The following is a 13208-nucleotide window of genomic DNA, read 5'->3' as shown; positions in this document are numbered from 1 at the left end:
ATACTTCAACAACAACACTTAAGTTTCCGTGATTACCATACAGCTTTTTATATTAAGATGTACCCATTTCCTCCTACAAATAAGCATGTAAAATGACCTGTTGGAACTAAAGTTTTGGTCAGGGCAAAGATATTCAATTTTAGAAAACAGGTGCATTATTTTACCTAATACTAAAGATTTTTTATCTTCAACTACAAAAATCAGTGCACGGGTGCCTGGGTGGCTCAGTTGGTTAAGCGACTGCCTTCGGCTCAGGTCATGATCCTGGAGTCCCGGGATCGAGTCCCACATCGGGCTCCCTGCTCAGCAGGGAGTCTGCTTCTCCCTCTGACCCTCTTCCCTCTCGTGCTCTCTATCTCTCATTCTCTCTCTCTCAAGTAAATAAATAAAATCTTTGAAAAAAAAAAAAATCAGTGCACAATAAATGTAAAACCTGAACAATTTAACCTACTCCTAACTAGGTGGTATAATAGTTTTCTCAAAATAAATGCACATAAAAACTTGTATTTCCTTTGGGATATGTCTATGTTTTAAATTATCTTGATAATTATCATCACGTGCCATTATATAACAAAGTATCAGAACATTTACACCCAGTGTGGAGATAATAAGCCTTGAGAAAACCCGACCTCCTAGTTTAAAATTGCAAATAGGCGCCTAACACTTTGAATGCCCTGTCCCCATCCCTGTTTTTCTCCACTTACCACAAACTGATATAACATACTTACATATGTATTTATTACTTATTTTACCGTCCACAGCTGAGCTACAATGCAAACTCATGAGAACAGGAATTTTTGTTTCGTTCCCCGATGGCTGGAACAGCGCTTGGCATATAAGTGCACTCAAAAAACATGTTTGTTGGATGAATGAATGAACCAACAAAGGAGGAAATGAAACTAAACTGGAAAATTCAACCACATGTACTACAGTCAATTTTTTCAATTTTAAAAAACCATGTGTTTTTTACTTCTCACAGATGAATTTCTTTTATATTTCATTATTTTAAGAGGGAGTATTCTAAATGGAAAGCTACATAAAGGCTCAGAATAGATGTGTGTAAAATGGGGGGTGTGTTTTGTCGAATAGAAGAATATATGTATCGAACAGAAGAATCATGTCTGGGGCGCCTGGGTGGCTCAGTTGGTTAAGCAAGCAAGCCTTTGGCTCAGGTCATGATCAGGGTGCTGGGATCAAGCCCCACATAGGGTTCCTTGCTCAGTGGGGAGCCTGCTTCTCCCTCTGCCTGCTGTTTCCCCTGCCTGTGCTTGCTCTCCACCCACACCATGTGAAATAAATAAAATCTTAAAAAAAAGAAAAAAATCATATCTGCCTAATCTAATGATGTGTCAGCAAAAATACTACAAATAAAATATTTCATAATAGGTTTCATCTTGGTCCAGTATGTCTTTTTTTGTTTTTAAAGATAAGGTTGTTATTTATTTATTTATTTATTTATTTATTTATTTATTTATTTATTTTTAAAGATTTTATTTATTTCAGAGAGAGAGAGAATGAGAGATAGAAAGCATGAGAGGGAAGAGGGTCAGAGGGAGAAGCAGACTCCCTGCCGAGCCGGAAGCCCGATGTGGGACTCGATCCCGGGACTCCAGGACCACGACCTGAGCCGAAGGCAGTCACCTAACCAACTGAGCCACCCAGGCGCCCATGGTCCAGTATGTCTTGAACTACGGTCTCCCTGCCCCCAATATAATTTAATTTACATCAGTCAAGATAATGGTAAGTTTCTCACAGACCCCTTTACAATGTAGAAATCTGAAAATCCTGCTAGTTTCTAACCTGCGGGCAGAGACCGCATGCATCTTATTAACAGCCCATCACTAGTACGTTGAGCAGTGCTCAGTAAATAGCTGCTAAATGGATCAAATCCATTAAAACTCTTATTTTACCAGAGATTCAAGTTCTCCCAAAGTCCGACTACTGCTTAGCCATTCCTGACACCGTGCAATCCCAGCTCTGGTGACCTCATGTGCAGCTTGTTTCCTGAGCTCGGCGGGTAATGCCTGGAGGGAAATATACTGCCAGAGAGGCAGATTTTCTGCTGCTTTTGGGGAAAATTTCTGGATAAATTCCACCTGAAATAATTGAAGAAGAGTAACATAAGACAATCTGATGAATGGATGCACAATAGCTAAGTATTAGCTTCCATGTTTTATATTTTTAAAAAGTTTTTAACTGAGTAATAATATCACAAGTACCAGACCAATGTAACTCAAAGGAACATGCATCATTATTTTTGCTGCTGTTGCATTTGTTTGCAAAATGAAAAACACAGTTTAAGTAGAACGAAATATGAAAACTCTGAGAAATGTTAAAAATAATGCATTTCATTATTAGTCAATCAGCTATTTTATCCTGCTCCTATTATGTTCCTAAGAACTAGTGTGCTTGTGACCTTATTCAGTTAAGTCCAAAGTAATATTCCAAAATATGCCAAAAGACTCATTCGGCTCGCCCTGGCGGCTGTTATCTCAGCTGACTAGAACAGAGGACCTAAAGAAAAAAGCAAAGGTCATCGGTTCGATTTTAAACTGGGCTAGCTGGCTCTGCTCAGACAACACACAGAACTGGTGTCACAAATCTAAGCCACCAGCCCAGAACAGTGTGGCTGGCAAATCCATTCTACCACTGAAATAATTCAAAGCTTTTGCCAAGTTAACAGAAAAACAGCACTGTTTTGTTAAAATGAGGCATCAGCAGACGGACTAAAAACAAAACACAAAAGTTCTAAAAAAAAAAAAAAAACCAGTGAAAATGTCAGTTTCCAGTGGAAAAACAGAAAAAATAATAGTGTACTTACTGAATTAAGTATAATTTAGGAAGTATAGTAATGTAATTTTTAAGTAGAAGAATTCAGATTACAATATCCCAAATCCACTTGATGAATAAAAAATTCCTATGTTAAGAAAAATCCCACTGTATTAAATTTGACAAAGAAACCTTCCTACGTTTTATATACTACATTTATATTCGAATTTTGTTAGCAGAAAATATTTAGCTGTCAAAACAAGGGAGAAATTGTGTGGCTATCTACTGGAATAGCTGTTAGAGCCAGAAAAATGGATCCGTTGATGAGCTATGTGTCTATTATAATAAGCAGCTTTATTCAGGAAACCAAACTGCTTCAGGAAAGCCAAGAGAATTGTTCCAATTGATAAACATCAGTTGAACATGACCTTTCTTTATAATAAAATCCAATGAGTGAATGAACTAGTTCCTTCTCCAAAATAGAAATTATAAATAATTATGCCCTGGACAACATAAAAGGGTAGGCGTTCACAAATTTATGTAGAAAGAGTGATCTACTTACTATTCTGAGTTTGAAAACCCTGGTCTCAACACAATTTTAAATATTTAAAACGGCCAGTGCTGGGGCACCTGGGTGGCTCAATCGTTTAGGCGGCTGCGTTCGGCTCAGGTCATGATCCCGGGGTCCTGGGATCGAGCCCCGCGTCGGGCTCCCTGCTCCGCAGGAAGCCTGCTTCTCCCTCTCCCACCGCCTGCCTCTCTGACTACTTGTGCTCTCTATCTCTCTGTCAAATAAATAAATAAAATCTTAAAAAAATTAAAAAATAAATTAAAAAATAAAACGGCCAGTGCTAATAACAGTTCATAAGGAGTGAAGAATAAGTGAATAATCTGAAGAGAATTAGGATTTTTCTCCTTTAAATTGAGAAGAGAGGAAAAATACAACAGTGGGCTTAAAAAGCAAATTATTACAGTACTTTTTACTTTACATAAAAATGGTAGCACAACTATCAGTGTACTTAAACCAGGTATATTAAATCCTTTCCTCTTAGGTAACCCTGTACTTTCGTTTCTAAAAACAGAAATATTACCAATAGTTACACACTAAAGAAATAATAGAATATCAATAACTACTCTCTATATTGAAACAGAAACACATTTTAATCTCCCTATTCCCTGGCATTTCCAAATTATTACCACACTTTGGTAAATTAAAACATCACTGTACTGGGATTAACTATTTTCATTTATATTAATGCTGCATCACTGATATAAAAATCTGGGTTTTTGTTTCCCTTTTTAAAAAAAGATACCATCTTGTGTGCAAACGAATAATTATTTCCAGCTTTGCCACTTGCCTCTCCTTTGCCCCAGCCCATGCTCTCTCCCCACACTCCTGCCCCAGCCTCCCCTCCACCTCCCCCCAACCTATAGCCTGCATCGCAAATGCCTCTATCTCCAACAGCTTCCCCTGTTCCTACCTGTTCCCACCCTGCAGCTCCCCAGAAATGATCTTCTAAGCTATGAACACCCAACACAACCTGATCTGAGCCAGTCTGGGTGCTCATTACGTACCACCTTTCACTATGAGCACGTTTATAATTTTATAATTTCTACTACAATATATGTTCTTTCTGGTATCATGATATAGTACAGTGGTTTCCAAGTTTTTTATTTTAAACAACAAAACGCTATTAAAAATGAATGAGCGAGCTTTATACATCTAAAGAAGAAAAGCAGATTTCATACGGTTCAAAGGGATAAGGAGGCAGAGCCAATACCCCTCAAACAGAGGAGGCCCCCAAAACAGCTGAAGGCGACACTGGGGCAGTGGGAACTGCAGCTTCTGGACTAAGAGAGATCTGGTTTGGATCCCAGGACAGCCATTATCACGGTGAGTTTGGAGATTTTCTTTTACTGACGTAAGCTGCTGTTTCTTCATCTGTAGATGAACATAAGCCACGTACCCCACAAGGCTGACATAGGAATTCCAAGAACTGAAGTGCCTAGAACACAGCCCAGTCCATACTATTGTCTCAACAAAGGTCCGTTCCCTCCCTTCAAGAGGAGGGATCATGTCTTCAGGAAAAAGGAGAAAGAGCAGAGCCTAGCAGAAGAATGAACACTTGTGCAGTGCTCCTTTTGAGCAGCTTACATTCCAGGTCTCCCCAAGTCTCAGCCCTGCCATCTAAGGAAGGTTAGTATCTCAGTTTTAGGATAAACTAACACCCAAGGACTCCCAAACAAGAATTCAAATTTAGGTATGTCCCTTTAAATTTTAGCACAGTAACTTGACCAGGAAATCAGTATTTGATTAACTGAAGAAAAAATTAAAGAACACCCCTCAAAATTCTATAACTTACATATCTGATAGCCTCAATTATTTGGAAAAACTCAGAAAACTGAGGAGTATCTAAGAGATCCCTAAACATAAACTAGAGTTTATTTATAACAAAGTTTCCAGATTTCACTTAGAGGTCATTCATTCTGAGTTGTATTATTCTAAAAGTTAAAATTTTACAACAACACTGGGAAAAGGATAATTTTATTCTCATTTAATAAATAAGAAAACAGGTTAAAAAGACACTTTCCCTCCCGATCCCACTTCTTTAGGAAGGGCCTCTAAGTTAACAGGGCCTCTATGAAGGCCAGTGTACCAGGAACCAGGGGCAAGAACTTTGAGAGGAGAAAGTTGCTAAAATTTGAAGGAACACAGAGCAGACAACTCCTCCGGAGTTTTGGAGGGGAGAACAACAACCCTTACATATTTTCTAGAGGGCTGGTAGGTTGGTCTGGTGTGCTTTCAGCATCGGAACCAATTGCAAGGAAGAGGGCTGGGAGGCTGGGATGGTTCCTCTCGTGCCTGGCCAACCTCTCTCGAGCAGAAAAGCAGACATGGACTTGAGGCACTCTCTTCAGAAATAATTCCCAGGGCTCCTGGGTGGCTCAGTCGGTTAATCGACCGACTCTTGATTTCAGCTCAGGACATGATCTCAGGGTTGTGAGATTAGCCCCGTGTCAGACTCTGCACTGGGCATGGAGCCTGCTTGAGATTCTCTCTCTCCCTCTGCCCCTCCTCCCCCTCTGCACACTTGGCTCTCAAATAAATAAATAAAAATAAAAGAAAGAAAGAACTCCCAATATTTACTGAGCACCCTTCTAAGCATGGCTCTATGCTACGTATTTTGCATATATTACCTCTAAGTCCTTACAAAAGTTTTCAAAATAGTTAACACACATCTGTCACTCTGTAGACAGGGAACAGGTTCAGAAACTTTTCTGACATCACAGTATGACAGGATTCAAACCAGAGGATTCAAACCCCCTTCACTAACCTAGTGGTTCCCAAGCTTGCATCCATGTCAGAATCACGTAGGAATTTAACAATAAGACCAAAGGAAAATGACTGGGCCCCTCTGCCAGCCACCATGCTATAGCTACTCTACTCACAGGTAAAGGTCCAGGAACCTGTATTTTTTAAAAAGCTCCTAAAGCAGCTGCCAAGTGACCAACCCAAGGGCTACACTGGGCTACAGAGGTTTCTGTGACCAGAATCTCCTTTATCAGGGCAAAGCTTGTTTTCCTCACAATAGCAAACAACTAATGAGGCTCAACATACTTTCAATTTTCCCCAAAAAGTTCAACTTATTTACTGGAAAAAATAAGAGACATCATTAAGGGCGTACATAAATAACATCCTAGCTCTTCAAAATAAGTTAAAAGGGGCAGGGCATATAGAACCTTCTCATGTCAAGTATCTTTTTTTTTTTTTTTTTTAAAGATTTTATTTATTTATCTGAGAGAGAGAGAGAATGAGAGATAGAGAGCACAAGAGGGAAGAGGGTCAGAGGGAGAAGCAGACTCCCTGCTGAGCAGGAAGCCCGACGTGGGACTCGATCCCGGGACTCCAGGATCATGACCTGAGCCGAAGGCAGTCGCTTAACCAACTGAGCCACCCAGGCGCCCTCATGTCAAGTATCTTAAAGGTATTGAGAAACAAGGGGAGAGATACAGTTCAGGAAGACAATGACTGTAACTTGCAGCAAAGAGAGTGACAAAGACTCTCCAATGACCAAACTTTAGTCAGGCTCTTCTTCCAAAGCCTCTTCTCAACTAGTGTTCTGCATGGGATTGTGTCCATCCTTGGGCCTGCATCATGCAGTTTTAGCAAGAATTCTGCTTGCTGAGTCAATCTAGAAAGCACCCCTCTGTCTTGGTATTTGGTCACCTTGGTCTGTGTTCAGCAAGAATCTTGTCAGTTTAGCAAAAATCACCTCCTTACCCCTGACATTTTCCTCTTAGTAATTTTCATCCACTGACCTACACCTTGCTCCTTCATTGTGAGTCCCTACTAGGCTATGCTATATTCAGACTTGAGCCCAGTTCTACACTGAGGCCTCCTTTCCCCTACAGCAACAATCCCCAGAATAAAACCCACTTTTATCACCTTAACTACTATATGGCTCTGGTTTTTCTTTAACATCAAAATCTAAACCTATCTAAAAGCAATAAGCAAAGCAATCAGTAAGTCAAAAATTTATGGTCAGATCATATCAACATTTAAATGCAGAATAAATGGGGCAGTGGGAAGCCTTCAAAGAGTCTGAATCCATTTCTCAGCAGCTGCTCAAAGACAGTGACTGAGATGATATCCTTGCCTGTTGGGGCGGGGCCATGAAGAAGAAGAGTCGCCTCAATAGTATTGATAGGTTGGTGAGCTGATAACATTCTCCAGGGCAAGATTTTATCTGGGAAAAGACAGGAGAGGAGAGACTGATTTAAAATCATGGCTTTTACAAGCTTTTATATGCTAAAATAAACAGCAGCTCTTTCTGGGACATAAGATTATAAGTAATTTAGATTTTTTAATTTAGAGCTTTTCTTTAACTTATCTTTCATTAACCTAGATTACTTTTATAATGAGAAAGCAATTCTGACATTGTATTTATAAACAACCCTCTGGAATTTCTATTTTTAATTACCATTTGGATGATAACTCGATATGTTAATCTTCCTACTGAAAGACAATTCATGGAATTTTTTGAAGATCTAAGTACAATATTGCAAAAGTGGATATAACTTTAGATATTAGCTCCATTAAAGATTTAATAAGCTCAATTTTCTGGAGATCAATTCCTACCATAATACACAAGGAAAGCTTTTACTTAATTAAACGAATGCTTTTATTTGAAGAAGATAATCTAACATAAAAATTACTTTGGATCTGTCTTGTGCAAGACATGTTAAGGATTCAGAAGTGGGTACGTGCTCTAGACGATTAGCCATGGAGACTACGTGCCGGCTGTGAGGTTATTACGCACTTCCTTGGCTTTAGTCATTAACGTCTTTAAACAGCAAACTAAGAAATGTATGACATAATAGCTACTCAGAAACGAAAGACACATGGACCCACATGAGATCTTTATCAAAGGCCAGGGACAAAAAAACCGAAAACAACAACATGACCATATCGTATGGAATATACCAAACATCTCAGAATTTAAAAGCAAAGAAAGGTCAACATTGAAAAGATTAAAATAAATCATCACTAAATCATTTTCTCTTTGTAGCCATTCATAAGCATGACTTCTTTCCCCAAAGGCATCAATCACTGTCACATTTAGTCCCTCTCAAATCATTCTGAGACAACAAAATCAAGAGGCAGCTTGTCTAAGTCACTTTAAACAGAGAAAGAAAGAAAAAACAACTCAGTAATCAATATTACAACTCTCTTCTTATTTTCTACTTTGCATTCAATTTTAAATTTACTCTCTATTAACCCAATCTTTCTTATCTAGAACAATTAATAGAACTCTGTAAGATTTCAACAGTATGAAACAATTTCCCCAGTTTGACAGTTTCTGGCACATCTCTCTCTATAGCATCAGCATTAAGACACAGCAAAGAAATTGTCAAAAGAATTTAGCTACCTACTATCTCCCCTTTTTATATTCACATTCTTCAAGATCATCATATCCCTAAAGGAACTGCTTGAACAGTGAGTGTTTTAGACCTCGTAATTGTACTCACCAGATGAGCCACTACGGTGACATGGTGTGCACAGAGTTCAGCAGTCCCATATCTGTGATATAAAAGAAGATTATCTCTCCGAAATAATTTTTACAAGTGTTCAGAAAAGCAAGGAGATGAGCTTCCAAAAAGCACTAAATATTCTAAGCTGTAATTTCTCCATGGCCAAGGAATACCACAATATACAAAACTACCTAAGCAACAGTTACCTATTGATTTGAACCAGAGAAAGAAAGAGGGAGCCTGGTTCTTGATTTAGTGCTATGATACGAAATCAAACCATTTTGGGGAGCTACTAAAGGATTATCAAGACAGAATTTTTCTATAAACTTACAAGTATAACATCATTTACTATCAGTTATTACTATAAATCAATCCAAAAACCAAAAAAAGTACATTGTACCGGGAAAGGAAGCACCATGCATCCATAGCTAACAAAGAGGTGATCATATTAGCACTAAGCACAGCATTCAACAGAGCAACATCCTAATGAAAAACAGAAAGTTCATGATACATTATTATTAATTTTACATTTCTCAAAATAAAACAACAAAATACCATCACAATCCAAGTAATAACAGATCCTCAGTGGGAAGGCTCAACTTTCTGAAAGAGTATCTGAAAGAGCCTGTAACACCATTTCCTCCACATTTACTGAGCACCTACTATATATTAAGCATTGTGCTGGGCTATGGAGATTCAAGTGATTTTAAATGTGGTAGCTCAATCATTAGGATCCACAAAGATTCTAGTGCTAGATCTTAACCACTGTAAAATATCTTAAAGGATATTGATCCTTATGTAAATTCTAAGAATTTTTTCCCTACAATTTTCTCAACATCTTTTCTACTTTAATTCCATTTAAAAAAATCAACATTATGCTTAAGATCTATAGGAGATTTGGTGCTACAATCTACTGTTTACTTCTCCTTTTTATGAAATTGAATCAGGTAAAATCCTAACACTTTTCCTCTTTTCACTCTATCTTTCCATATCTTGCCACCCAAAATGCTTTCTCAAATGTTTTAGCTAGCCATTACATCTGAGTACTACAAGACTCTAGGATTACCATTTCTTAAGATATAACTGAATTAAAAGGTAAAATGTGCAAACTGAGAGAATGACATTCAAAAAGAATACACATTAACTATTCTTTCTTCTGTATATAAATCAAAATTTGGATCAAGCCCCACATCAGGCTCCCCACTCAGCGGGAAGCCTGCTTCTCTGTCTCCCACTCCCCCCGCTTGTGTTCCCTCTCTCGCTCTGTCTCTCTTGTCAAATAAATAAATAAAATCTTTAAAAAAAATTTTTTTTTTCAATGAAAAGAAAGCATAGGGGTAACCTCAGTTTAGCCAAGCAGGTAACAAACTTACCAGTTCAGGGAACAATGAGGGATGAAAGGAAGCGATAAAAGTACACAGATGAACACAAATATGCTGATACAAGGTGACAGCAACTTCCACTTGCCCTTTACTCTTTACTCCTTGTAAATGAATAGGCAGAGAGAGTTCACCAGCACACTGCTCAAAACTGCAGAAAACGGCTTTGAATAGAGATACCCTGCAGGGAAATGGAGAACACTGAACCCAACATTGTTCACACTTAACATTTAGAAGGTATAATAATAATATGGCATATGGAGGGTTATTTTCCCAAAGCAAAATGTCTCAAGAGGTATATATCAACGACAGTTTCCAATATGTGTGAATATATAACCATAAAAATAAAATATAGTCACTGTTAAGAGAAATTCTTCAAGGAGAATTTTCCTGTACCTTTTTTTTTTATCATTTACCAAGTGTTTATCATAGTACTGAACTACACAAAGACAAAATTCACAAAGGAACCTGAAATTTAAATATATATTGGGTATTATACAGAAAATAGAAAATAGGTGTAAGTCAGATAGAGAGGGGTCACTTTAAGATTAAAATCGTTTAAGAAATCTTCATAGAGAATTTAAATAACGAATTAGAAATCGGCAAAATATAAACAGGCAAAGATGACAAAGCATGAGAAGAAGGCAGGTGTGAACAGCCAGTCTGACCAAAGTGAGGCGTGTGTGCAGAAAACGAGCACACAAGTGACAGGACGAGGAGCAACACTGGACAGCAGTGGCAGAGGGACGGACTTGGAGCGCAGAGCTGGGCCGGCTGGCATTGGGCTTGCATGTCTGAGCAGGGTGGGGCAGGAGCTCACGGCTGGGCTCCAGGAGATGACCTCCTATCGCACACAGAAGGCGCTCAAGTAAAGGGTGAATGCTACAGCCCAGCAATCACGCATGCAGTAGGTGCTGCAGACTGGTAGTGGTGAGGAAAATGAATACGAGTGAAATTTCCCAGGAGAAAACTTACAGAATCCAGCATTCTATTTATCAGAGCTTATCTTGAAATGTTAGTAAATACATCTACCCTATTATACTCAACATTTGTAACACAAAGTCTTAGGCAAAAGCTTCTAAAACACTGAACAAAATTAAAATATTTTTAGCATCTGTTACAGATTTATATAATTTTTATCTATATTTATAAAGTAACAATAAATATGAGGTCTACACAGGAATTAACTAGAATATCTGATGTAACCAAAAACTTAAATTTCAAGATCATTCCAAATGACAGGGCATCCTAAACCATCTATAAGACAACTGGATGGAAACACCACCACGTGTGCTACCTGGTTGTAGCTTCCGAGAGCCGGCTCTCTGTGCACCACAGGGCCTGCACATCCTCAGGCTGAGACGGCAGCTTATCCATGATGACAATCAGCAGAAGACACTGTGGGAACTGTAGTTCACATGGCAGCTCTTACAGGTAACAAAAACATATTCATTACGTTACAACAACTTGGTAAAAATATACTCTCCATATTTTCAACAGAAATCTGATTGTGATATGTAAAGAAGTCAGAGGCATAACTGTTTTCTTGGAATGTATTTTTCATTTAAAGAAAAGTAGAAGGAATTTTAAATAAAATCTTTAAAAAGGATAAGTAAGGGAAATAACCCTGTCTTAGCAAGTCATAATTATTAGATGATTTAAAATTAAATCTGTTTTGAAGCTTACCTAATTTACCATCCAAAACCACTTGCATGAAAGGTTGGAATGTGAGAAGCTGACTGATGAGTGGATCCAGTGTAACTAGGAAAGTGCCCGCTATTTCCTCCTGTTGTGCTTTAGAGATCCTGGCAGCATACAGACTTGGAGGAAACTTGCTGGAAAGGGAGGGAAAAAATTCATCCATTAACAGGTATCTTCTAATTTTAGGTAGACTGATGTTCTTCCAAAAGTGAAAATATGTAAAAAATACATAGCATGTATTTTATAAAACAAAATTCAAAGTACTAAATTGAGACCACATTATATGAAGACCTCCAAACTAAATAACATGACTATAATTCCACAAAATTAAAAGTTTATAATCTTAGAGAAATCTTTGATATTGTTTTGATGTATTTTAATACCATTTTGACAGTAGTGTACTTAAAAAAAGACCATGAAGGGGCGCCGCCTGGGTGGCTCAGTCGGTTAAGTGTCCGACTCTTGATTTCGGCTCAGGTCATGATCTCAGGGTCCTGGGATCAAATCCCATGTTGGGCTCCATACTCAGCAGAGAGTCTGCTGGAGATTTTCTCTCTCTCCCTCTGCCCCTCCACCTGCTTTCTCTCTCTCTAAAATAAAAATGAATAAATCTTAAAAAAAGAAAAAGACCATGAAAATATGAATATCTAAAAAACCAGTAAAAACATTATATATAGAAAGATATTTCTGATAAATTCTGGCTCAGTCGCTTCTATCAGAAGTTGTTTTAAAATAAAGCAGAATGCTGAATTTACTATGAATTAATGCTCAGAAACAAGGGCTTTGCAAGAATTAAACTGTATACTAGTCCTGAAGGAAGATGCAAAGACTTTTTCGTGGAAGATGTCTCATAGAGTTGAAACGAAACTTTAGTCAAACCTATGTGAAGTAAGTAAGATGTGTGTATTTGGTACTTTTTGCCATGTTATTTTAATTGAGGATATTTAATTTGTTATTTAACTTGAGGATACCTGAGCAAAGCCTGTCTAGCAAGGAATAATAGCATTTAAAGGGATGCACTTAAGAGAAACACTTGAGGCCTTTGTAGTGTGATGGAAAAAGCAACAGTCTGTCAGTTATTAGTTGCGTGACAGTGGTTCATTCCTTTGACCTCCTTGAGTCTTCATTTGTGATGTTGATTCAGAGTTGCTGTAAGGATTAAGTTATAAGTAAGGTAAAAGATTTATATAAATAAAATACAGGTAATGAGACTCCACAGACTTGAACTACAGCTACTAAGCATCAAAGCAAGTATTAGTTTTTCAATCAAATGGTGTACTTTTAATTTAGGTGACAAGTGTTTATTAAATGCCTGTGTCTACGTGC

The 13208-nt window shown here is 38.0% G+C and overlaps 1 protein-coding gene across 3 annotated transcripts in view; it reads right to left on the bottom strand.

Annotated features, from left to right (window-relative positions):
* FIRRM (FIGNL1 interacting regulator of recombination and mitosis) overlaps nucleotides 1-13208 on the bottom strand; it is a 44539-nt gene that overhangs the window by 9185 nt on the left and 22146 nt on the right. For 2 of the 3 annotated variants that reach the window (XM_025878071.2, XM_073899989.1), the window contains 7 exons: nucleotides 11868-12016; nucleotides 11479-11608; nucleotides 10176-10362; nucleotides 9203-9285; nucleotides 8800-8851; nucleotides 7428-7517; nucleotides 1911-2096 (listed from right to left, as the gene is read on the bottom strand). In XM_025878071.2, coding sequence (XP_025733856.1) covers nucleotides 1911-2096; nucleotides 7428-7517; nucleotides 8800-8851; nucleotides 9203-9285; nucleotides 10176-10362; nucleotides 11479-11608; nucleotides 11868-12016 — 877 coding nt within the window. The remainder of the gene's footprint in view (nucleotides 1-1910; nucleotides 2097-7427; nucleotides 7518-8799; nucleotides 8852-9202; nucleotides 9286-10175; nucleotides 10363-11478; nucleotides 11609-11867; nucleotides 12017-13208) is intronic. The other variant, XM_073899988.1, reaches the window with a different exon arrangement.

This window comes from Callorhinus ursinus, unplaced genomic scaffold (genome assembly GCF_003265705.2).
Source record: "Callorhinus ursinus isolate GAN/ISIS: 27379988/994484 unplaced genomic scaffold, GSC_fseal_2.0 scaffold13, whole genome shotgun sequence".
NCBI lineage: Eukaryota > Metazoa > Chordata > Mammalia > Carnivora > Otariidae > Callorhinus > Callorhinus ursinus.
This window is presented reverse-complemented; position numbering and strand designations above follow the sequence as displayed.